The following is a 22,861-nucleotide window of genomic DNA, read 5'->3' on the forward strand; positions in this document are numbered from 1 at the left end:
AATGGAGCATGGATTAAGGATATTAAGGGACAAATTACCATTAGTACATTCCACCAGTTCTTGGCTTTGTGGGAGATCATTTCAGAAGTTCACTTGGTGCAAGGAATGGAGGATAAGTGGACTTGGACTTGGGATTCCAAGGGTGAGTTCACGATGAAATCGGTCTACATGGCTCACTTTAGCACCTCATCTGTTTGTGGCACGGCTTGCACAATTTGGAAATCTTGGGCGCCTTCGAAATGCAAGCTTTTCCTCTGGTTGGTCATCAGAGGTCGTGTATGGACGGCTGATCGCCTGGCTAAGCATGGACTTCCACACCATGACCTTTGCTGCTTCTGTAATGCGATTCAGGAAACTGCACACCATTTGTTCTGGGGCTGCAGTGTAATCTCAATTTATGGAGTTTGATCCTTCATTGGGCAGGGATAAATGAAGTTTTACTTCAGCCTGATCGAACTTTAGAAGAGTGGTGGCAAGATGTCAGAGCTAGAGTTCAAGGAACCAAAAGAAACTCCCTAAACACCTTGGTGTTGCCGGTCACCTGGAGCATATGGCGGGAGAGGAATGGTAGGGTTTTTGAGAATTCTCACATGCCAATGATGAAGATCTTTGATCAAGTTATTGCTGATGACAAGCTATGGGCAGAAGCGAGCATGGGCCGTTTTGTTCTCCACTAGCTGCTGCTTCTAGTTTTTGTGATTTTGTTACACCCTTGGTATGTTGCTTTAGTCTTGAGTTTTTGGTCGTTCGGAGGTTGTAAGCTGGATCATGTGGACTGGTGGGCGGTTGTATTTTTCTCTCTATCTTAATAATATACATGCAGTCCTCCTGCATGGTTCAAAAAAAAATTATGCCGTTTAACTTTACTCATGTCATCTATGCTCATTGTAATTTTTCGAGAGGAATGCAAGTAGCTCATGAATTGACAAGAATAGCTAGATTTTCTCCTTGGCATCTCTGGATGGAGACCGCCAAAAGCGATGCTACGAGCCTTTTTGAAATAAACGAGGAGATGATGATTGTAAAAAAAAGAGAGTTTATTTGCTACTCCGGCTTACCAGGGCCGTGCGGCTCATTTCCTGTAGAAAATTCCAAATGATTCCGGTTCCACGTCGATGCACCGCCGGCAGCGTTCCGGAGACCGGGCACGGGCAGGGACTACGGTGGTCGGTGGGCCTTCATCCGACCGAGGTCACATGCGGCGCGACGCCACGCCGACTCGCTCCACGCTTCCCGATTCCCGGTTCCTCCCACACCCCGCGTCTCTCTCACCCCCATCCGCTGCGCACGCCCCGAACGGGAAGCACACGCTCGTGTGGCCGGGCCGCTCCCCACCCACAGGCACAGCAATCAAAATTCAAAAGGATTTCCCATCTTTTCCCTCCCGTGTCCATCTCGACCGGCCGCCGTCGCCGTGGCGTGTGGCCGCTGGGACACCGCGGCCAGCAGCGCACGCCGCACGGGCACTTGGGAGTCTGGAGCACCCAATCCCTACAACACGCTCCGGTCCGGCGCCCCACGAAAAACACCAGTCACCGCGTGGCGCAATAATTCCCGGGCGTATCGCTGTCATCCATCCATCATCCACGGCGCGGCGCCTCACTCGCTCCCACCACACTCCCCCGCGCACTGACACCGGCTCTGCGCTCTATTTAAGCCGCCACCGGCGCGCCGTACGCACATCGTCACTCGACTCCAGCCAGCCATGGCCGCCGCCGCCGGTCCTCGGCTGCTCCCCTTGCTCCTGCTGCTGCTGCTTCAGTTGCTCGCCGTCCACGCTGCGGCCGCCGCCTCCGGTGTGACGTACGACCACCGCTCCCTCGTCATCTCCGGCCGCCGCCGCCTGCTCATCTCCGCCTCCATCCACTACCCCCGCAGCGTCCCCGCGGTACGCCCCTGCCCCTCCCCAGCACATACATTAGCAGGACAGCGCCAGTGGTGACCTCGACTGACTGCTGCGCGTGCTCGCAGATGTGGCCCAAGCTGGTGGCCGAGGCCAAGGACGGCGGCGCCGACTGCATCGAGACCTACGTCTTCTGGAACGGCCACGAGACCGCCCCCGGCAAGGTCCGCCCGCCGCCGCGCCGCTTCATTTTTGTGCTGCATTTCGTCTGTTCTTCACAGACCAGGTGAATGGATTGCAGTACTACTTCGAGGAGCGGTTCGACCTGGTGCAGTTCGCGAGGGTCGTCAAGGACGCCGGGCTCTACCTCATGCTGCGCATCGGCCCCTTCGTCGCCGCCGAGTGGAACTTCGGGTCCGCTTCCTTCCCTTTCACCGTCTCTGTCTTGGCGCAGCTCTAAATTTTTGCTGCCATCTCCTCCATTTCTGTGGTGTAATGAACAGTTTAAGCTCTGTGTGTGGTTTCAGGGGCGTGCCTGCGTGGCTGCATTACATACCTGGAACGGTGTTCCGGACGAACAACGAGCCATTCAAGGTGAGGCTGGCTTGTGAATTCTGGAGTGTTTGGTGGTACATTTGCCCGGTTCGGGTGATAACCCAAGCGGCACTCGTTATTATGCAGTCTCACATGAAGAGCTTCACGACGAAAATCGTGGGCATGATGAAGGAAGAACGGTTCTTCGCTTCGCAGGGAGGGCACATCATCCTAGCTCAGGTTGTGATTCCATCAATTTTGAGATCGATCTTTTTCACAACTGACAGGATTAGATTGTCTGAAACTGAAAATTTGTGCATTCCAGATTGAAAATGAGTATGGGTATTATCAACAAGCGTATGGAGCTGGTGGCAAGGCATATGCAATGTGGGCAGGTAGTATGGCTCTGGCGCAGAACACTGGCGTCCCTTGGATCATGTGTCAGCAGTACGATGTTCCTGATCATGTGGTTAGTTTCTCACATGCAGTGCCTTGTGTTTTAAAAAAACAGTGAAGACATGGATTTACCTCATCATACATGTTTTCACTCAAATTGCATCGTATGCCATCAATTTTTTTGAATGACAAGCCCAACTGCAATTTTTGTTGTTGTTAATGGTGTATTTTATGAATGATGGCTTGCTCCTGAAATTGTGTTCTAATTGAGGGCCATTACAATAGGTAAAACACTAAACAGCAGATCATCAGTAGATGTAGCTTCTCCCGCAAAAAAAAATAAAAAAAAATCAGTAGATGTAGCTTCGTTATTAATAACATAGAACTACTGCCGCTCTTAGGAATCAGGACTGTAAGAGTGCACTTGCACAAATAGTCATGGGTATGTCTTCATAACAAAAATCATTGTTATGTGATTAGCAGTATTTTGATAGATATACATGTATGAGCTTGGTAATTGTTGCAATTGGCATGTCATACGAGTTCTTTTTGGTCAGATCGATTCATTGATGCAACTGACATTTGCAGATAAACACCTGTAATTCGTTCTACTGCGATCAATTCAAGCCAAATTTGCCAACCCAGCCAAAAATTTGGACAGAGAATTGGCCAGGATGGTAATGCATTTGATACACTTTCATTAGTTACCGATTATAATTTACAGTTACTTCTGCTATTTTTCATAACACGTTATGGAAAGCATCTCCTGCATCTTATTTATTTCAATTTTTGTTTAGGTTCCAGACTTTTGGTGAAAGTAACCCCCACAGACCCCCTGAGGATGTTGCGTTTTCTGTTGCACGTTTTTTTGGGAAAGGTGGCAGCGTTCAGAATTACTATGTGGTATTGCTTTGTGCACAGTTCATATTCTAACTTTTCTTGTATTATAAATTCACAAGGGATACCACATCTCATATTCTAACTTGACAAAGACACTCTGATATTACGGCCAAACATCTGAAATCATATTTCAGTTGATACCTGATAGCGTAACTGATGATGATGATCTTTTTTTCTGATCGGAAACTGATGATGATTTCATCCTACTGAAATTGATCAAGTCTTCATTGTCCTTTTGAAGTACCATGGTGGAACGAACTTTGATCGTACTGCTGGAGGGCCGTTCATTACAACTAGCTATGACTATGATGCACCAATTGATGAATATGGTTAGGCTCTATTGATCTTGGGTCCATCAATAAGCTTGTGCCTAGAACCATCTGAACATTGTTCCTTGATATGGATTTCAGGCCTTAAGCGACTTCCAAAATGGGCACATCTGAAGGAGCTTCACAAATCTATAAAATTGTGTGAACATAGTCTGCTTTCTGGAAACTCAACGTTACTCTCTCTTGGACCTCAACAAGAGGTAAGCTTTATTGCCTTCTGTTGGGTTATAATTGATCTAACGCTGCACCGACCCAGTTATGTGATACACTTACATCTACATGCTTGTTCTCTTTTGAGTCTAAAATTAAGTAGTAAAATCTATCTCTGTTGTAAATAGCACCTTGTGTTTACATGATACACGCTGCTTTATATATAGCCCACGTATTGACTACATCATTAAGTCAACCTCAACCTGTGCTAATATCAACTTCTGCTTGCAGGCTGATGTTTACACTGATCACTCAGGAGGATGTGTTGCATTCCTGGCTAACATTGATTCAGAAAAGGACAAAGTTGTCACTTTCAGGAACAGACAATATGATCTTCCTGCTTGGTCAGTTAGCATCCTACCTGACTGCAAGAATGTGGTTTTCAACACTGCGAAGGTATTTGATTTTCCTTTTAATGGTTTCAGAATAAAACACTTTTTTTTGACACAGAGGCAAAAGTTTTGCCTCGTCCATTAATTAAGAAGAAGAGAGTTGCCCAGTTAATTTGTGAAAAACCGGGCGAAAACCATCACAACCATGCTCAAAAGTGTTGAAGTGTATATGTGAATTGCCTAGCCCTTTCCATCAGTTCGGACTTTTGGTTGCGCTGGCTAGTGCATAAAGCTTAACATGGTATCAGAGCTAAGGTCTTGAGTTCAAGTCCTGGCTTTCGCAATTTATCTAAAAATTGTTGTTCCTCCCTTTGTGTTCGCGTATAGGCCTCTTGAGCCATACCTCTGAGTCTGTCCACGTGTTGACTTTCCGCGTCACACGTGAGAGGGGGTGTTGAAGTGTATATGTGAATTGCCTGGCCCTTTCCATCAGTTCGGACTTTTGGTTGCGCTGGCTAGTGCATGAAGCTTAACAAAAAGCACGACCCCATCCACATGTGAACTACTCCCAAATCATGGAGCCACGGGACCGAAGCACCCAACACACTACTACTGCAACCCGCAACATATGGGTCCCTGTACTGCAAAAGAAAACCAATCGACACAATGCAACTCAAGGAAAACACATCGACGAAAACCACACCCATGACCGAGCACACATCTGCAACTCAGAAAGCCGAGAGCCATCCATCATGGAACCATTTGCGCCTCCCCTCTAGCGCTATCCTTCTTGCTTTTGCTCCTGCAAGATTTCCCTTTGAGGATGCCAGATCTAGAGTTAGCGCCACCCGTCTTGTGCTTCTTCCTCAAAGCTTTTTCCTCCAAGAGGCATCCAATCGTCTTTCCAGAATTTTCAGAGTCCAGGTTGGCGAGGAATTCACAAATCTTGGTGGCTAAAAGGACACCAGGATTAGGCACCAACACTCCGGCCACAACAATTTTATCAGCCATAGGAACCACACCTCCAAAGGGTTCAAAGCCTTGTTTAAATGGACATCGGTCTTCTGAGAAAATGAAACAGAAGAACTGAAAAGGAGAAAAGTATAGCTCACGACTAGCTCACAATATGGTTCCTCAGAAAAGTATATAGCCAACATCAGATTATTCAATGCTTAACTGAGAAACACAATATTAGCTGACGACACTCTTATTTCTTCGGTTCTTGATGATTGATCATCTTCAGGTTCGATCTCAAACTTTGATGGTGGACATGGTTCCAGAAACTTTGCAAGCATCAATACCTCATCAGTGGAGCATTTTCACAGAGAGAATCGGCATTTGGGATAAAAATGACTTTGTACGAAATGAATTTGTGGACCATATTAATACAACAAAAGACTCTACTGATTATCTGTGGCACACTACAAGGTTCGTCTACTACAGGCTGTACCATGTATTCTTAGTATTTTGATAAGCTTTTTTGGTATCAACTAAAGAGGGGAGGTCTTAGTGTTATTTACTCCCTCCGTCCGCGAATAAGTGTACATCTAGTTTTTGTTCTAAGTCAAAGTTTTAAAATTTTGACCAACTTTCTAGAAAATAATAGTAACATATATGACATCAAATTGATATATTATCAAAGTACATTTCAAAACGGATCTAGTGGTACTAATTTGGTGCCATAAATGCTTTTACTTTTTCCTAGAAAGATGGTCAAAGTTTTAAAACTTTGACTTGAGACAAAAATTAGATCTCAAAGTTTTGTTCTGTACCATCCTAAGCACTTCCAATTCTGTACGTGACCCATTCTTTGAATGAAATTTGCAGTTTTGATGTGGACAAAAGTTATCCTGCAAGTGGGAACCATCCCATTCTTAATATCGGCTCCAAAGGCCATGCTGTTCACGCTTTCCTGAATAATATGCTCATAGGTCTGTTCTTTACTCACATTACACTGAGAGATAATGTTTGTGCAGTTCTAATTCAGCCTATATTGCTCTTTGGGGTATAAACATTTTTTGTATGGTCAAAATATATCTTAAGAAGTAGAGAGGTTGTTATAACAACTCTTCAGAGGGTTGTTGAATCATACGTCGTCAGCAGCATCTCTTGACCCTTTGATACTAGTTCTTTACAATCTACAGTCCTCTTCAGTTTGAGTTGCTCTGTCATCACACTTACCTTCCATGGATGTCTTTCTCAGGTAGTGCATATGGTAATGGCTCAGAATCAAGTTTCAGTGTGCATATGCCCATCAACTTGAAGGCTGGGAAGAATGAAATTGCACTACTGAGCATGACTGTTGGATTGAAAGTAAGCTTCTGTACCTGTATGAACGATTTAACATTGCATTATATGTATGCTGTTCTTTACATGCTATTTTTATGTGCATATGTATGCAGTTTACACACTTTTGAGAAGATCGTCCTATGGCCCTTTGTTAACTTCTAGTACTATCTATTAGCAGGCCACTTAAAGTCAAAATTGCTTATCTGATTGTAACTTTATGCACTTCCTAAGAGTGCAGGACCCTATTATGAATGGGTGGGAGCTGGCCTTACAAGTGTGAACATCTCTGGAATGAAAAATGGAACCATAGACTTGTCTTCAAATAATTGGGCATACAAGGTACTGTCATCAATATTCTTCATATGGAACTTCTATTGAGAACTCAATATGGAAGTACTCCTACATCGTATATGTTCCTGAGTTTATGCCCAGAATTTGACATAATCGAGATGGGTGTTTATCTGTGCTTCTGTTATGTATTTGTTGGTAGATTGGGTTGGAAGGTGAACACTACGGTTTATTTAAGCCCGACCAAGGGAATAACCAAAGGTGGAGGCCACAATCTGAGCCACCAAAACATCAGCCTTTGACATGGTACAAGGTAACATCTTACGATCTTTATATTCTCGATGAATTCTTCACATCCTATTACGTGTCGTAATCCAATGTTCTTCCTAGGTGAATGTTGATGTCCCACAAGGAGATGACCCAGTTGGGCTAGACATGCAGTCCATGGGGAAAGGCCTGGTTTGGTTGAATGGAAATGCCATAGGGAGGTATTGGCCCAGGACAAGTCCTACTGATGACAGGTGCACTCCGAGCTGTGACTACAGAGGAAAATTTTCTCCAGACAAGTGCAGGGCTGGATGTGGAAAGCCAACTCAAAGATGGTAACGTGACCGGCATTTGGCACAGCTCACCATCCTAATTATGTTATGCGATTGTTCTCTTGTGTTTCACATTTCTGTTTCACTTTTGAACAAAGGTACCACGTCCCAAGGTCATGGTTTCACCCATCAGGGAACACCCTTGTGGTCTTTGAGGAGCAGGGTGGAGATCCCACGAAGATTACATTCTCGAGGAGAGTCGCGACAAGTGTTTGCTCCTTTGTCTCGGAGAACTATCCTTCCATAGACTTGGAGTCCTGGGATAAAAGCATCTCAGATGGTAACCCAGTAGCAGCAAAAGTAGAGCTGTCTTGCCCCAAGGGCAAAAACATCTCTTCAGTCAAGTTTGCGAGCTTCGGAGACCCCAGTGGAACCTGCAGATCCTACCAACAGGGAAGCTGCCACCATCCAGACTCTCTATCTGTTGTTGAGAAGGTAAAATTTCCGGTTTCTCGACGTAAAACCGCACCTGGTTCTTATCTAGAACTAGATAAGCATCAAATCTGGCTTAGAAGTGCTGATGCACGTGGATTTGGATCGGTGCACATGAATCTAGTCTTGGAATTCGATGGCTGTCAGCTCTGACTTTGCAGACTTCAGTAATGGTGCAACTGGGAACAGATTAGACATGTAGCAGGTTTTAACATTCCATTTCCAAGCTAACATGCGTGCCATGCGAGTCGTGTCTAAGGGCTGTTTCTGGATCATCATTACGTAGAGATCTAGATTTGATTGACCAAACCAAAGTTTGTATATTTCCTGAGCGGTCCTTTTTATTCTCTGCAGGCCTGTCTGAACATCAACAGCTGTACAGTTTCGCTGTCAGACGAGGGATTCGGAGAAGATCCATGCCCCGGCGTCACCAAAACACTTGCCATTGAAGCAGACTGTTCTTAATCTGTGAGTTGTACTCAGCTGAGGGTTCCACCACTACAAATCTACTCGTCGAAAATCAAATTCGGAAGCTGCAGTGCTGGTTGCTTTTACGCAATATGACAATCCTGGAAGTGGAAGTCTACCTAGATTTAGGTTCAGATTTCTTTTTAGCATCTTGATGTTAGCTTTTGTTTTCGTCGATTTCTCACGATGGATGATGCCCGTCCTGGTGCTATTTTTGATACTGACCATATGAGCAAATGCGTTGCGTCTCGGGCTCATTATACCTAATGTGGCCACGAGTTCAAACCACGAGCAAGCATACTACTACCACGAAGCATATTGTACGATGGATCATGAACGTCCTATATCAAAGCTGATGTAGTGTGAGGAATCTCTTGCTTAATTAAGGCCAGTTCTGTCAGGTTCAGTTCACGCATTACTTTCCCCCTATCGTATTCCCCTTCTTCCGTACGTTGGGTTGTTGCTCTCTTTGGTTGACACATTGACAGTAGATGTAGATCACATCACACTCACATGTGGGGCGACATCTGAGCTAACAGACAGAATCATTCGTCCCAACTCTTGGACCGGGCTTCAAATATTCCACATCGTACGTACGTACGTACGTGCTTTGTTTTACGTGCATGTGGCACGTATTCTGGACACATGTGATCATAGCACTAAGCATCTGACGGAAACTTTGAGACTCTTCCCTAAACTGACAGACAAACATCTTAGCGTCCAAAGTTTAGATTCTTTTTCAGCAAAGTTGTCAGGTTGGCGGAGTATAACCAGAATTTTTGCCGAGGCAGCTGGGTTGTTGCAGAAGATTGTCTGCATTTAGAGGCTTGTCAAGCAAGCCTTGAAAGTGCACCGGTATTATCATCATCCCTGACAGTGAGGCCACCAACTCGTTGTAGCTATAAGATTGGCCAGGCTGTTCAACTGACAACTGCCATTCTTTTCTTAATCACAGGCATGGTGGACCAGTACCAGTACTGCGGAATAAGATCGTACCAAGTGTGTCTCGTACACTACGGCCCCCTTTGTTTGGGCTACGGATTCTTGAAAATCAGCTTCGGCTTGGATTCTGAGAATCAGCTGCAGCTGCAGATTCTGGAAATCTGAAGCAGATTGTTTGCCCTGAAAATCTGAAGCAGCTGCAGCCCCGAATGTACTGTTTGTTTACCCAAGGCCAAGAACAGAGCAGAGATTGGAGGCGGAGCTCGAGCAGCGGAGGTGGAGGTGGGGTTTGGTTGCCGGAGTACGGGGCGGGCAGACGTGGAGGCGCCGGATCCGCCTATCCTGGAGCCGGCGGGGCTGGCGTACGCGGAGATCGGGGCGGCGCGTCGCAGCGGCGGAGACGCGGCTCCTTGGTCGGAATATGGCGAGGGACGGGGATGGTGGAGTCAGATCCGCCCATCCTGGAGCCGACTGTGCTGGCGAAGTGGCGGTGGAGGCAGAGCTTGGTGGCCAGAAGATGGGGGCGGGCCGCGAGGGAAGCCTGCGGGCGAGGCCGAGGGGCGGAGCCGCGCATGCGGAACCTGCAGGCGAGGTACTCCCAGGCGCTGCCGCCGCCGGGCTCCGCCTGATCCTCCAGCCGCAGCAGGCACACCTCCTACGTCGCGATTGTCGCCGTCGTGGTCGCCATGGGAGGGAGACGAGACGAGGGGGGTTGGGCGTCGTTGACCCAGCCTGCGGGGCATAAAACGAACTGTTTTGTTTTGCGGGAAGCTGCAGAATCGGCCGAATCATCAAAATCGCTGCTTTCGGATTCCCTTCGCTGGTAGTTCATTTTTGAAATCGGATTCTAGGAAGCTATATGGAAATCTGATATGTTTGTTTGAGCTTCTGATTTTAGGATCCTAGAATCTGAGAATCAGAAGGTGTAGCCCAAACAAAGGCCACCTACGTGTGACTGTAGCCTACTAGATTGGATCGTCCGGCCATCTCTTTTGGTCTGGGAGACATCAACAGGAGACAAAATACAAGCCGGTAATCAATACCCAGCGTGCTGTGTGTATACGTCCTAACAGTGCAAGCTTTGGACGATTCGGCGTACGTATATACATGTGGGGACCACCATACCGTACTGTATATGATTGCTATATAGGAGCATATCCCATCTGAAGCTGGCGCAAGAGAAGATGATAAGGCTCCCAATTGCAACAGGAAAATAATGCCTCCAGCCAGTCCCAACGGCATATCAGGGCTTTTTCATTAAGAAATTTATAAGCTTCTTGTCTTTGTTATTTGTTCAAAAGTTCAATCAACCATTGTTCCTGCTGTCGTCTGAACCAATCAAGCTCTCTCTTTTCTAGAAAGTTCTTGTGAGGAACATATACATTTTTTTCTTGTAATGTATAGGGCTTCTAGCTAGTGCAGAATTTGGAGGATCTAGGCAGAATGGCAGCTAGATATATCTACCCCGTCTGCCGACACTACAGTGAGAGGGGGGTTTTTATGATGACGGATGTCGCGTAGTACTGATGTTGAATCCATCCATGAGTGGTCGTTTCTCTCGCAACGGTTTCCAACAAAGACGTGAGGGAAAATGAAATCCAAATCCAGAAAACGAAAGCAAAGCGACTCAGGTATCAGCTGCACAGTTGAGTTACCATGCAGCTGCGATTAGGACGCCAGGTGAGTGCGCGCCAAACTGTCATCAAGCTTCTCTAACCCTATTGATTAGTGTTGATAAGTGGCGTAGCGGGAGAATCCAATCATGCCGTCCCTCCCAGCTCCCGACCTGAAGCTCAGTTTGTCAAGTGACACTATTCTAAGCACCCTTGCTTTACAGCTTCCTGTGTGTAGGACAAGGCAGGTCAAGGACATTATCCTCATTAGCAAAACGCAAACGGCCAAAGCGAGATAAAAACGCCACACGACCAACTTATAGTAGACATGACAGATAATAATAATAATAATAATAATAATAATAATAATAATAATAATAATAATAATAATAATAATAAACCTTGGCTGATAGGCCGTCTTTCAATAAAAGGTGTATTGGTGTATTTATTAACTCAAAATGTAGCATCAAGCAGATACATCTGGTCTTCACATAGTTAGGATGCACACATCCAAGCATAAAGAGTGGCAAAAGGAGAAAGAAAACCGACATATCGACAGTAAAGTCCTATAAAACCGACACTATGCCTGTATCGAAGGAGGTGGTTGATAGGCTCCTAACACCTTCGTTCCGCAGATGACGACACCTTTCTTATGATTGAGACCGCACTGTTGTTCAGGGACAATGGCCAGTCCGCAAAACGCCCGCAAACATCTTGACCAATGTGTTCGGATGTTTTGTGCCATCCAATGCTATGCCACAAACGTTAGCGGATGCGTCCGGGTGTCTGAATTCCCGCAAACCGGATGCAAAGTGGAGGAGGTTTGCGCTAGTCCGGACCTCCACCACCGAGGACTCCAACAACCCCGGCCCACCTAAAACCCCACCCGGAGCCCGCACATTTGGCCACATCCGCATTGTTTGTGTGCCAAAGCCCACGCATTTCCATCCTCTTTAGCTGATCGCCGCCACCGTCCACCCATGTTCCCGCCCTTTTTGTCGTCAGTCGCCACATGGATCTGTTTGTACCATTGTCGAAGCCGGATGAGGAGGATCCAAACGTGGTGGCCGCCCGGAAGATCAACTCGGCGACCCGCAATGCCAGTCGCGGTGTCCAAAGGAGCAAGGATAAAGCGGCTTTGGAGGCCGGCCATCCGCCATCTCCTAAGAAGGGTAGCGGGCCGGGACGGGGGTGATAGGCCAGCAGGCGGTGATGTAGGGCGCCGCCGCCACGACCGATGCAATCGTCAACTTGGCAGTCGGAGATGCAACCTTCGTACTACTACACGGCCACGCAACTAGGTCATCACCACCTGTCCCCGATCACTTCCAGCATGTTCATGCCATGGGCCATCGACCTCAATGTGATGCCCTCCACTTCGCCAAGTTGGCATCTGCTACCTCTTGAGCACTGCGTTGGTTTTCCCCGAAGAGGAAGGGATGATGCACCAAAGTAGCGTAAGTATTTCCCTCAGTTTTTGAGAACCAATGTATCAATCCAGTAGGAGGCTACGCGCGAGTCCCTCGCACCTGCACAAAACAAATAAATCCTCGCAACCAACGCAAATAGGGGTTGTCAATCCCTATAAGGCCACTTACGAGAGTGAGATCTGATAGATACGATAAGATAATTTTTTTGGTATTTTTATGATAAAGATGCAAATTAAAATAAAGGCAAAGTAAATAGCAAAGGAAATAACTAAGTAGTAGGAGATTAATATGATAAAGATGACCTGGGGGCCATAGGTTTCACTAGTGGCTTCTCTCGAGAGCATAAGTATTCTACGCCGTGTGAACAAATTACTGTTGAGCAATTGACAGAATTGAGCATAGTTATGAGAATATCTAGGTATGATCATGTATATAGGCATCACATCCGAGACAAGTAGACCGACTCCTGCCTGCATCTACTACTATTACTCCACTCATCGACCGCTATCCAGCATGCATCTAGAGTATTAAGTTAAAAACAGAGTAACGCCTTAAGCAAGATGACATGATATAGAGGGATAGACTCATGCAATATGAAGAAAACCCCATCTTGTTATCCTCGATGGCAACAATACAATACGTGCCTCGCTGCCCCTACTGTCACTGGGAAAGGACACCGCGAGATTGAACCCAAAGCTAAGCACTTCTCCCATTGCAAGAAAGATTAATCTAGTAGGCCAAACCAAACTGATAATTCGAAGAGACTTGCAAAGATAACCAATCATACATAAAAGAATTCAGAGAAGATTCAAATATTGTTCATAGATAGACTTGTTGATCATAAACCCACGATTCATCGGTCTCAACAAACACACCGTAAAAAGAAGATTACATTGAATAGATCTCCACAAGAGATGGGGAGAACATTGTATTGAGATCCAAAAAGAGAGAAGAAGCCATCTAGCTACTAACTATGGACCCGTAGGTCTGAGGTGAACTACTCACACTTCATCGGAGGGGCTATGGTGTTGATGTAGAAGCCCTACGTGATCGATGCCCCCTCCGGCGGAGCTCCGGAACAGGCACAAAGATGGGATCTCGTGGATACAGAAAGTTACAGCGGTGGAATTAGGGTTTTGGCTCCGTATCTGATCGTTTGGGGGTACGTTGATATATATATATATAGACGTAGGAGGAGGAAGGAGTACGTCGGTGGAGCAACAGGGGGCGCACGAGGGTGGAGGGCGCGCCTGGGGTAGGCAGGCGCGCCCCCCTACCTCGTGGCCTCCTCTTTTCTTTCTTGACGTAGGGTCCAAGTCTCCCGGGTCTTGTTCGTTGAGAAAATCACGGTCCCGAAGGTTTCATTTCGTTTGGACTCCGTTTGATATTCCTTTTCTTCGAAACCCTAAAACAGGCAAAAAAAACAGCAATTCTGGGCTGGGCCTCCAGTTAATAGGTTAGTCACAAAAATAATATAAAAGTGGATAATAAAGCCCAATAATGTCCAAAACAGTAGATAATATAGCATGGAGCAATCAAAAATTATAGATACGTTGGAGACGTATCAAGCATCCCCAAGCTTAATTCCTGCTCGTCCTTGAGTAGATAAATGATAAAAACAGAATTTTTGATGCGGAGTGCTACTTGGCATAATTTTAATGCAATTCTTCTTAATTGTGGTATGAATATTTAGATCCGAAAGATTCAAGACAAAAGTTCATATTGACATAAAAATAATAATACTTCAAGCATACTAACTAAGCAATTATGTCTTCTCAAAAGGTGTTTACAGCAAGGATGATTGTGGTAAACTAAAAAGTAAAGACTCAAATATGAGACGCTCCAAGCAAAACACATATCATGTGGCGAATAAAAATATAGCTCCAAGTAAAGTTACCAATAGAAGTAGACGAAAGAGGGGATGCTTTCCGGGGCATCACCAAGCTTTGGCTTTTAGGTGTCCTTAGATTATCTTGGGGGTGTCATGGTCATCCCCAAGCTTAGGCTCTTGCCACTCCTTGTTCCATAATCCATCAAATCTTTACCCAAAACTTAAAAACTTCACAACACAAAACTTAAAGTAGAAAATCTCGTGAGCTCCGTTAGCGAAGGAAAACAAAAGACCACTTCAAGGTACTGTAATGAACTCATTCTTTATTTATATTGATGTTATACCTACTGTATTCCAACTTCTCTATGGTTTATAAACTATTTTACTAGCCATAGATTCATCAAAATAACCAAACAACACACGAAAAACAGAATCTGTCAAAAACAAAACAGTCTGTAGTAATATGTAGCTAGCGCAAGATCTGGAACCCCAAAAATTCTAAAATAAATTGCTGGACGTGAGGAATTTATCTATTAATCATCTGCAAAAAGAATTAACTAAATATCACTTTCCAAATAAAAATGACAGTAGTTCTCGTGAGCGCTAAAGTTTCTGTTTTTTACAGCATGTTCAACAAGACTTTCCCCAAGTCTTCCCATCTACTTGGCACAAACACTAATTAAACACAAAAAACACAACCAAAACAGAGGCTAGATAAATTATTTATTACTAAACAGGAGAAAAAAGCAAGGAATAAAAAAAATTGGGTTGCCTCCCAACAAGCGCTATCGTTTAACGCCCCTAGGTAGGCATAACAAGCAAGAATAGATCTAGGTATTGCCATAATAGTAAGATAGATTATTAAAACTCATCTCATATTCTCTACGTTCGGCAGCAAGTTTTCTTTGAGGCAAGCAAAAGTAATCAAAAGGGCTAAATTTAATGGGAGAAAAGTCTCCAAGATCAACCTTGCGAGGTATAGGTTCCTCCTTTGGTCCTTCATATTGCACGACCAATTCATCATTATAAGCATTCTTTTGACAGAACTTTGTGAGCCTATATTCAAGAGAATATCATAGTTCATTATTTTGAATAGCCAAATCATCATTAAGTTCTGAGATTATGTCAACTAAAACATTGGTAGGAACCCTTTTTCTAAGATTTTCATTGAAAGCAACATAGTCTAGAGATTGAAAACGCATTATTTCTTCTTGATCAAAGAGGATAGCCTCTATGGGAGGACGGCAAGCGTCCACCCTATAATGTGCAAAGATTTCTTTGCCCTCTTTTATTATGAATCTAAACTCATGAGCCAAAAAGATAGTAGCGACACGCTTAACAGAAGAATGCTCAATATTAGAAAATTCCAGAAAAATCCTTTGTATGGAATGATGCATGTGCATGAATTGTCTTTCAAGTTCAACTACAAGCATGGCAATAGCGTCCGTAAGACTACTAGTTCTATGAAGGATAGAACTACCCATAGAAGGTAAAGCACCGGCACAAGTAAAGAAATCTTGAATAACTCATTTTCCAATAATATTACCAATACCAACACGGAATATTTTTGTATGTGAGATAGTGGGTTCTTTAGTAGGAGCATCAGAATTATTATCGACAGTAGTTTCCCCAATTTCAGACATAGAGGCAGAAGGTAAAGGACTAGCCATAATGACAAGCAAACAAACTAACACACAAGCAAGCGGGCAAAAAGAGGCAAATAGAAAAAGAGAGGGAGGATAGAGAGAGAGGGCGAATAAAACGGCAAGGGTGAAGTGGGGGAGAGGAAAATGAGAGGCGAATGGCAAATAATGTAATGCGGGAGATAAGGGTATGTGACGGGTACTTGGTATGTTGACTTTTGTGTAGACCTCCCCGGTAACGGCGCCAGAAATCCTTCTTGCTACCTCTTGAGCACTGCGTTGGTTTTCCCCGAAGAGGAAGGGATGATGCACCAAAGTAGCGTAAGTATTTCCCTTAGTTTTTGAGAACCAATGTATCAATCCAGTAGGAGGCTACGCGCGAGTCTCTCGCACCTGCACAAAACAAATAAATCCTCGCAACCAACGCAAATAGGGGTTGTCAATCCCTATAAGGCCACTTACGAGAGTGAGATCTGATAGATATGATAAGATAATTTTTTGGTATTTTTATGATAAAGATGCAAAGTAAAATAAAGGCCAAGTAAATAGCAAAGGAAATAACTAAGTAGTAGGAGATTAATATGATAAAGATAGACCCGGGGGCCATAGGTTTCACTAGTGGCTTCTCTCGAGAGCATAAGTATTCTACGGTGGGTGAACAAATTACTGTTGAGCAATTGACAGAATTGAGCATAGTTATGAGAATATCTAGGTATGATCATGTATATAGGCATCACGTCCGAGACAAGTAAACCGATTCCTGCCTGCATCTACTACTATTACTCCACTCATCGACCGCTATCCAGCATGCATCTAGAGTATTAAGTTAAAAACAAAGTAACACCTTAAGCAAGATGACATGATGTAGAGGGATAGACTCATGCAATATGAAGAAAACCCCATCTTGTTATCCTCGATGGCAACAATACAATACGTGCCTTGCTGCCCCTACTGTCACTGGGAAAGGACACCGCAAGATTGAACCCAAAGCTAAGCACTTCTCCCATTGCAAGAAAGATCAATCTAGTAGGCCAAACCAAACTGATAATTCGAAGAGACTTGCAAAGATAACTAATCATACATAAAAGAATTCAGAGAAGATTCAAATATTGTTCATAGATAGACTTGATCATAAACCCACAATTCATCGGTCTCAACAAACACACCGCAAAAAGAAGATTACATCGAATAGATCTCCACAAGAGAGGGGGAGAACATTGTATTGAGATCCAAAAAGAGAGAAGAAACCATCTAGCTACTAACTATGGACCCGTAGGTCTGAGGTGAACTACTCACACTTCATCGGAGGGGCTATGGTGTTGATGTAGAAGCCCTCCGTGATCGATGCCCCCTCCGGCAGAGCTCTGGAACAGGCCCCAAGATGAGATCTCGTGGATACAGAAAGTTACGGAGGTGGATTTAGGGTTTTGGCTCCGTATCTGATCTTTTGGGGGTACATGGATGTATATAGGAGGAAGGAGTACGTCGGTGGAGCAACAGGGGGCCCACAAGGGTGGAGGGCGCGCCTGGGGTAGGCAGGCGCGCCCCTCTACCTCGTGGCCTCCTCTTTTATTTCTTGACGTAGGGTCCAAGTCTTCCGAGTCTTGTTCGTTGAGAAAATCACGTTCCTGAAGGTTTCATTCCATTTGGACTCCGTTTGATATTCCTTTTCTTCGAAACCCTAAAACAGGCAAAAAAACAACAATTCTGGGCTGGGCCTCTGGTTAATAGGTTAGTCCCAAAAATAATATAAAAGTGGATAATAAAGCCCAATAATGTCCAAAACAGTAGATAATATAGCATGGAGCAATCAAAAATTATAGATACGTTGGAGACGTATCAGCATCGCCACAGCTTGTCCAGTTGTGGACACAAGGAGTGGATCAACTGGGTGCCCGCTCTCTGCTCACCAGTGTGTCTCAACCAGGCGCGATGTGGCGGACGACGGGAAGATGATGGACATCATTCATGATGGTTGTGCCTTCGAGGACGAACAAGTGGACGACCCAGATAGAGATGTAAAGTGAGTAGCCAGGTGCGTACATCAAGCAACCAGACTAATACGCTGAGCAGACAGGCGTTGATTCGGACGATTGGTCGACCAGTGGCAACCCAAAGAAGTGGGGCGGGGGAAAGTTTCAATTTGAGGGAGGATGAATTGTTGTGTACAATTTAATGGTTGCACTACCATAACATCCAGTTCAAGCGGTGACCATGTCATTGGGATGCAATTCATGCGGTGACCACGACACTGGCATCCAATTCAGGTGGTGAGAACGGCTATGTCATGGCACCCTAGAGTAATAGCAATATACAACTAGACAAAGAAGGTGTGCCATAAACTCATATATTAGTACTATCTAACTGTTAAGTGTAAACTATTAAGTGACTAAGGTCCTTGGTTCGAATCCAGGACCTCAATTTTTTCTAATGATTTATTTCTGTTGTTGTTAGGTGGCCCCACACAGGGCAGATGCTCACGTATAGTCACATCAAAGTCGGCGCCGCTCTTCTTCTACACTAAGTCATCTCCACTCTCCAACGCAATCCCCAAATTCCGCCTCTCATCACCGCCCCTCCCCCCGTCCACCACTCCCGCCCCCTTCGCTTCCTATCATATCCCCATAAGATCACCACCACCTGCCGCCGCGACCACCGTCGTCGACCACCGCGATGACCTCTAGGAAACCCAAGGCAGGCGGAATCACCAAGATAAAATGCAGGTAAATCCTTCTTCCATCTCTCTGATTCCCGTTTAAATCACATGTGAATGCTATCTTTGTACTAAATCGATGGTCTTGATTCAAAGTGTCCAAGGTGTTTGGACACCAGGGGTTTGTGTGACAATGGACACGTAATGCATGCCAGGCACTTCTTCATCAACCTTCCAGTTGACTTCATAGAAATGATGGTATTTTTTACATTGTTCGTTCTATAAAACATGGTGTGCCTGATTTTTTGTTAATTACTTCAGCATACTCTACTCGTGCTCTATTACTTAAGTCATTGTTCAGTTCATGACCATAGGCAGCATGCAACTAGTTTTGATGTTTGGTTCATAATTACGAAAAAATTACTGGTCAGTTTTTAGATCAATCATGTTGCTTTCTGAAAGAACCTAACAATAGCTACCATGCCTAAATTAGGACAAATGCTAAAACAACATTGGTGCATTGTGAAATTTTTGTTATGACATAAGGTGCCGCATAGTGCACATTTTGGTTAATTCCTGAACTGGCATATTGATCTCTTGCACATTAATCTTGCTATTTTCTGAAAGTATGTAAACAGAGCAAGCCACCGTTAAATACGTGAATATGTAGACATAAGCCATTGTGAATGAATGAACTATTTTTTATATGTAGTTACTTATGACTTATAAGGGTAATTTTTGCTTTACTTTTATTTTTCCACAGTTCATCTAGTGCTTTACAAGAAACAAGTCCTGAAAAGTTGGTCGTTTTTGCATTTCAAAAGACCATTGCTAAGCCGGAGCTTAAAACAAAGGATGGATTTATTTTACATTCTTCTCTCATAAACTATAAAGGACAAATGTTTTTCGCTGGACCACCTTGGAGAGAATTTGCCAAAGTACACAAATTTAAAGTTGGTATGAAGTTGTACTTCGATATTAGCACACATGGTTCTAAAATCAAAGTGGATTTCGACAATGTCCCAATCGTGCATCCCTGTGAGTGTTTTCAAACATATGTGTCTTGCTTATATAGACTTGCAATTACTTGCAAGTTTAAAATAATCTTGCTTATGTATATCCACATGTGTTACTAATCTTGTTTGTGTATATTTTCTTATCTTACTATGTTATATCAGAATAAACACAAGAGTTAGTAAACAACATGAAACTTAGTGATGAAACCACATGCGCGTGAAGCTTGTGGGCAAATACACACATGCACCAAGTTCTGCACCATACAGGCTATTGATGCACATTCTGACTAAGACTGACATTAACAAGGAACTCTTGGTAATAATTTTATTTGTTTGAGTGTTTGTAATACAGTCTTTGTTATTTAAATAGGCCATCATGCTATGTTAGAATTGTGCTTTTGCAACAAAGACTCCCAAGTCGTGTTCTACCTGATGAGATGGATTGATATGGTGAAATGAGAATTATTATCTATCATGATACCAACTTATGGTCGATATACTCGACGTCAGAAAAAGATTGATGCCTCATAATTGTTTGATGGAAGGATTTACTTTGTGAGTACAAAATGGCAGAGACTGATCTTTGTGATCCACCAAGGAGATGATGAGGTTCTCCTATTTATCAAACCAATGCCTACTCAATCTATTTAATCCAAAAAATCTGACGAATAGTAGTTATGTCCTGTTACGATACTTCCTGTTCATGCTCCACCACTCCTGCTCGTGATGTGATATACTTTTGGTAATGACGTGCTGATGTACCAAATGTTTGATGTATGTCTAAACTAATTATGCACTATAAAGACAAGATGTCCGTTTTTAATACTATATGCTTCTGTCATGAGATTTTGATGTACAGTGGCAAGCATCGTTTTATGGCATGTTAAGGAAGTTAGATGTTTCTTAGAAAAATAACCATGATACACAAATGTTAAATACTAAAGTAGTATAAAAATATCAGACCACATTATTGAAAGAACAAATGTGAGCATGTACAAAAAGGAATCATTGGATTTAAATTTGAGGAACTCAAATCATAGGGAAAACAAATGTGATTTCAATATGTCTAAATCTCTACAATAATAGCAAGCAAACCCAAGAACACACATTTAAACACCTTAGCCTAAATCCCTTAAGCTAACCCCTCTATCATTTTAGGCGACTCTTACAACCATCATAGAAAATGAAAATCAAATGTGATAGCCAAAAGCGTCGCCTAAAATCAGGCCAGGACGTCACCAAAGTTGAAAGGGGACTGCCGGCGGAGGAAATTAGCTAGTGGCGGTTTCCGTTAGTGAAAATGATCTGTGGCGACGGTTTCTTTCCCGCCACTAAGGTTTTGGTCACTAACAATCACAAATTTTGTAGTGTTTGTTCCTAACATAATTTTGACATTCTCTCTAAACCTTTGGCAATGGGAATTTGGACTTCACAAAAACATTTCCTCTTTCTTGACCTCTGTAACATTGGAACTAAGATAATTACAGGTATTACTCCCATGCTAGCTAACTTTTGCATGCTAGCTAATTTTTGCATGCTTGCACAAAAGATATGCATACACTTTTGGACTTTGGTTTTCAATATATGCTTTAGAGTTAAGAAGAATGAGCTTAGGTAGTCAACCTTATTACTCCACATGAGTAAGGTTTAAGCGTGGGGACGTTGATACTCTGTTTTATACACATTTTTGAAGCTCATTTGTTGCATATTATCTCCATATATCATGTCCTATTGAACCAAGTACACGTCCATTATGCATGATTTTGGTTTTTACTCTTTTCATTGTGAGCATTGCATATTTTATGTTTTATTTATTTTTCTTTGTTTTGTCGTGTCTATGGTTTATTTGGAGCAACCATAGACCAAGCACGATGAAAAGGCCAACGATGGGTTCACTACAGAGGACTTCGAGGCACCATACCTAGGCATTTTTTAGTGTCAAATATGACATTTACAAAGTGCGTTCACCGATTCTAACGAGCCCAAGAATGCAAAAATTGGAGTTCATATGAAGAAATGATGGCCAATTTACTAAACAAGTGCATAGCAAAAGACGACGCTCGGTACGATCGTACGGGGCGTATCTAGCAGGCCAAGAAAAGGCCGAAATCACCTGGATTAGAAGCGATGCTTTGTGGATTTTATCCCCATTTGTTCCCATCACTTCCTTGACTACCAAGGAGGTATAGGGATTGTATTTGGCTCATCTAGAGCAATTGGATCAAAGGAGAGCTGCTACATCAACAGAGGAGACCCGAGAAGGCCTCCTATATATACCTAGTCGCCAGCCAACACGCTCATATCAATCTCCATCTCCTCCACCATAGGGGAAGGGCCAAGAACAAGAAGGAAAAGGAAGGCTCCACTGCCGCACCGCACCAGCCTTTGGGCCGGTGCCATCTTTATAAACACTGATGCCATTTTCATAAACATCGCCATGCCTATCTCCTCCTTTGACTCGGTGTCAGCTTGTACCTTGTTCTTCTCCCCTATATTTATTGTTTACATGTTTGAGTAGTTTTATTTGTTCTCTGAGATATGGATGAACCCTTGCATGATTAGAATTGAATTCTTATAAGCGATATGATATCCTCGTGTTTATGTTGTAGTTAATAGCCTTCATGAATGTTGAGAGACGGCCTTGCTCGCATTTTTTGCCTTGATTGGCCATGGAGCATATTACTACCGAAGTACAAAGGTTTAGGGTAGTTGAGGTAAATAGGTTACAATAATATCCTCTCTTCCCCGCCTTTGCAATTAGGTAGGGGAGTAGCCCAACGATCTCAACCAAAGTAATAAAGATAGATTTTTCGCAAAATAAATAAATAAATATAATACCCCTCTTTCTCAGTTTACATGGCGTGCGTGTACCCCTAGGTCGTCAGTTTGACTAACCTAATACAAGTCATATATTACAAAAAATATACCAATAAACTTCAGATGTTCTATTTTCAAACGGTATAATTTTTGTGTTATATAGTTTATATTAGGATGATAAAATTGATAACCTAGATATACACGTAGAATTTATAAACTGAAACGGAGGAAATACTATTGATCCACTCACCGCTGACATAGCCCAACGATCGACTCGGATCTTCCTCCCACTGCCG

General features: G+C 43.7%; 1 protein-coding gene across 2 annotated transcripts; it reads left to right on the forward strand.

The window, feature by feature from the left end:
* Window positions 1-1,540: 1,540 nt before the first annotated feature.
* Window positions 1,541-9,020, forward strand: LOC147980811 (beta-galactosidase 3-like). 2 transcript variants are annotated; one of them, XM_087513595.1, is made up of 19 exons: window positions 1,542-1,888; window positions 1,972-2,067; window positions 2,145-2,257; window positions 2,371-2,437; window positions 2,525-2,617; window positions 2,703-2,846; window positions 3,362-3,450; window positions 3,571-3,676; window positions 3,915-4,002; window positions 4,084-4,202; window positions 4,444-4,608; window positions 5,788-5,972; window positions 6,372-6,475; window positions 6,748-6,857; window positions 7,065-7,172; window positions 7,324-7,434; window positions 7,512-7,723; window positions 7,819-8,155; window positions 8,507-9,020. In XM_087513595.1, exons 1-19 carry the CDS (start codon window positions 1,706-1,708, stop codon window positions 8,615-8,617), a joined length of 2,541 nt encoding a protein of 846 aa, XP_087369721.1. In that variant the 5' UTR covers window positions 1,542-1,705; the 3' UTR covers window positions 8,618-9,020. The 2 variants fall into 2 exon arrangements, with proteins under 2 accessions (XP_087369720.1, XP_087369721.1); XM_087513594.1 differs by having other exon boundaries at window positions 1,541-1,888; window positions 2,371-2,617.
* The last annotated feature ends 13,841 nt before the right edge of the window (window positions 9,021-22,861 follow it).

This window comes from Triticum urartu, chromosome 3A (genome assembly GCF_056163025.1).
Source record: "Triticum urartu cultivar PI428250 chromosome 3A, HENAU_Tu73, whole genome shotgun sequence".
NCBI lineage: Eukaryota > Viridiplantae > Streptophyta > Magnoliopsida > Poales > Poaceae > Triticum > Triticum urartu.

Coding starts and splice junctions, on each gene's coding strand:
- LOC147980811 (XM_087513594.1), top strand. CDS start 1,706: ATGGCCGCCGCCGCCGGTCCTCGGCTGCTCCCCTTGCTCCTGCTGCTG. Junction 1,889..1,971: donor ACCCCCGCAGCGTCCCCGCG/GTACGCCCCTGC, acceptor GCGTGCTCGCAG/ATGTGGCCCAAGCTGGTGGC. Junction 4,203..4,443: donor CTCTTGGACCTCAACAAGAG/GTAAGCTTTATT, acceptor TTCTGCTTGCAG/GCTGATGTTTACACTGATCA.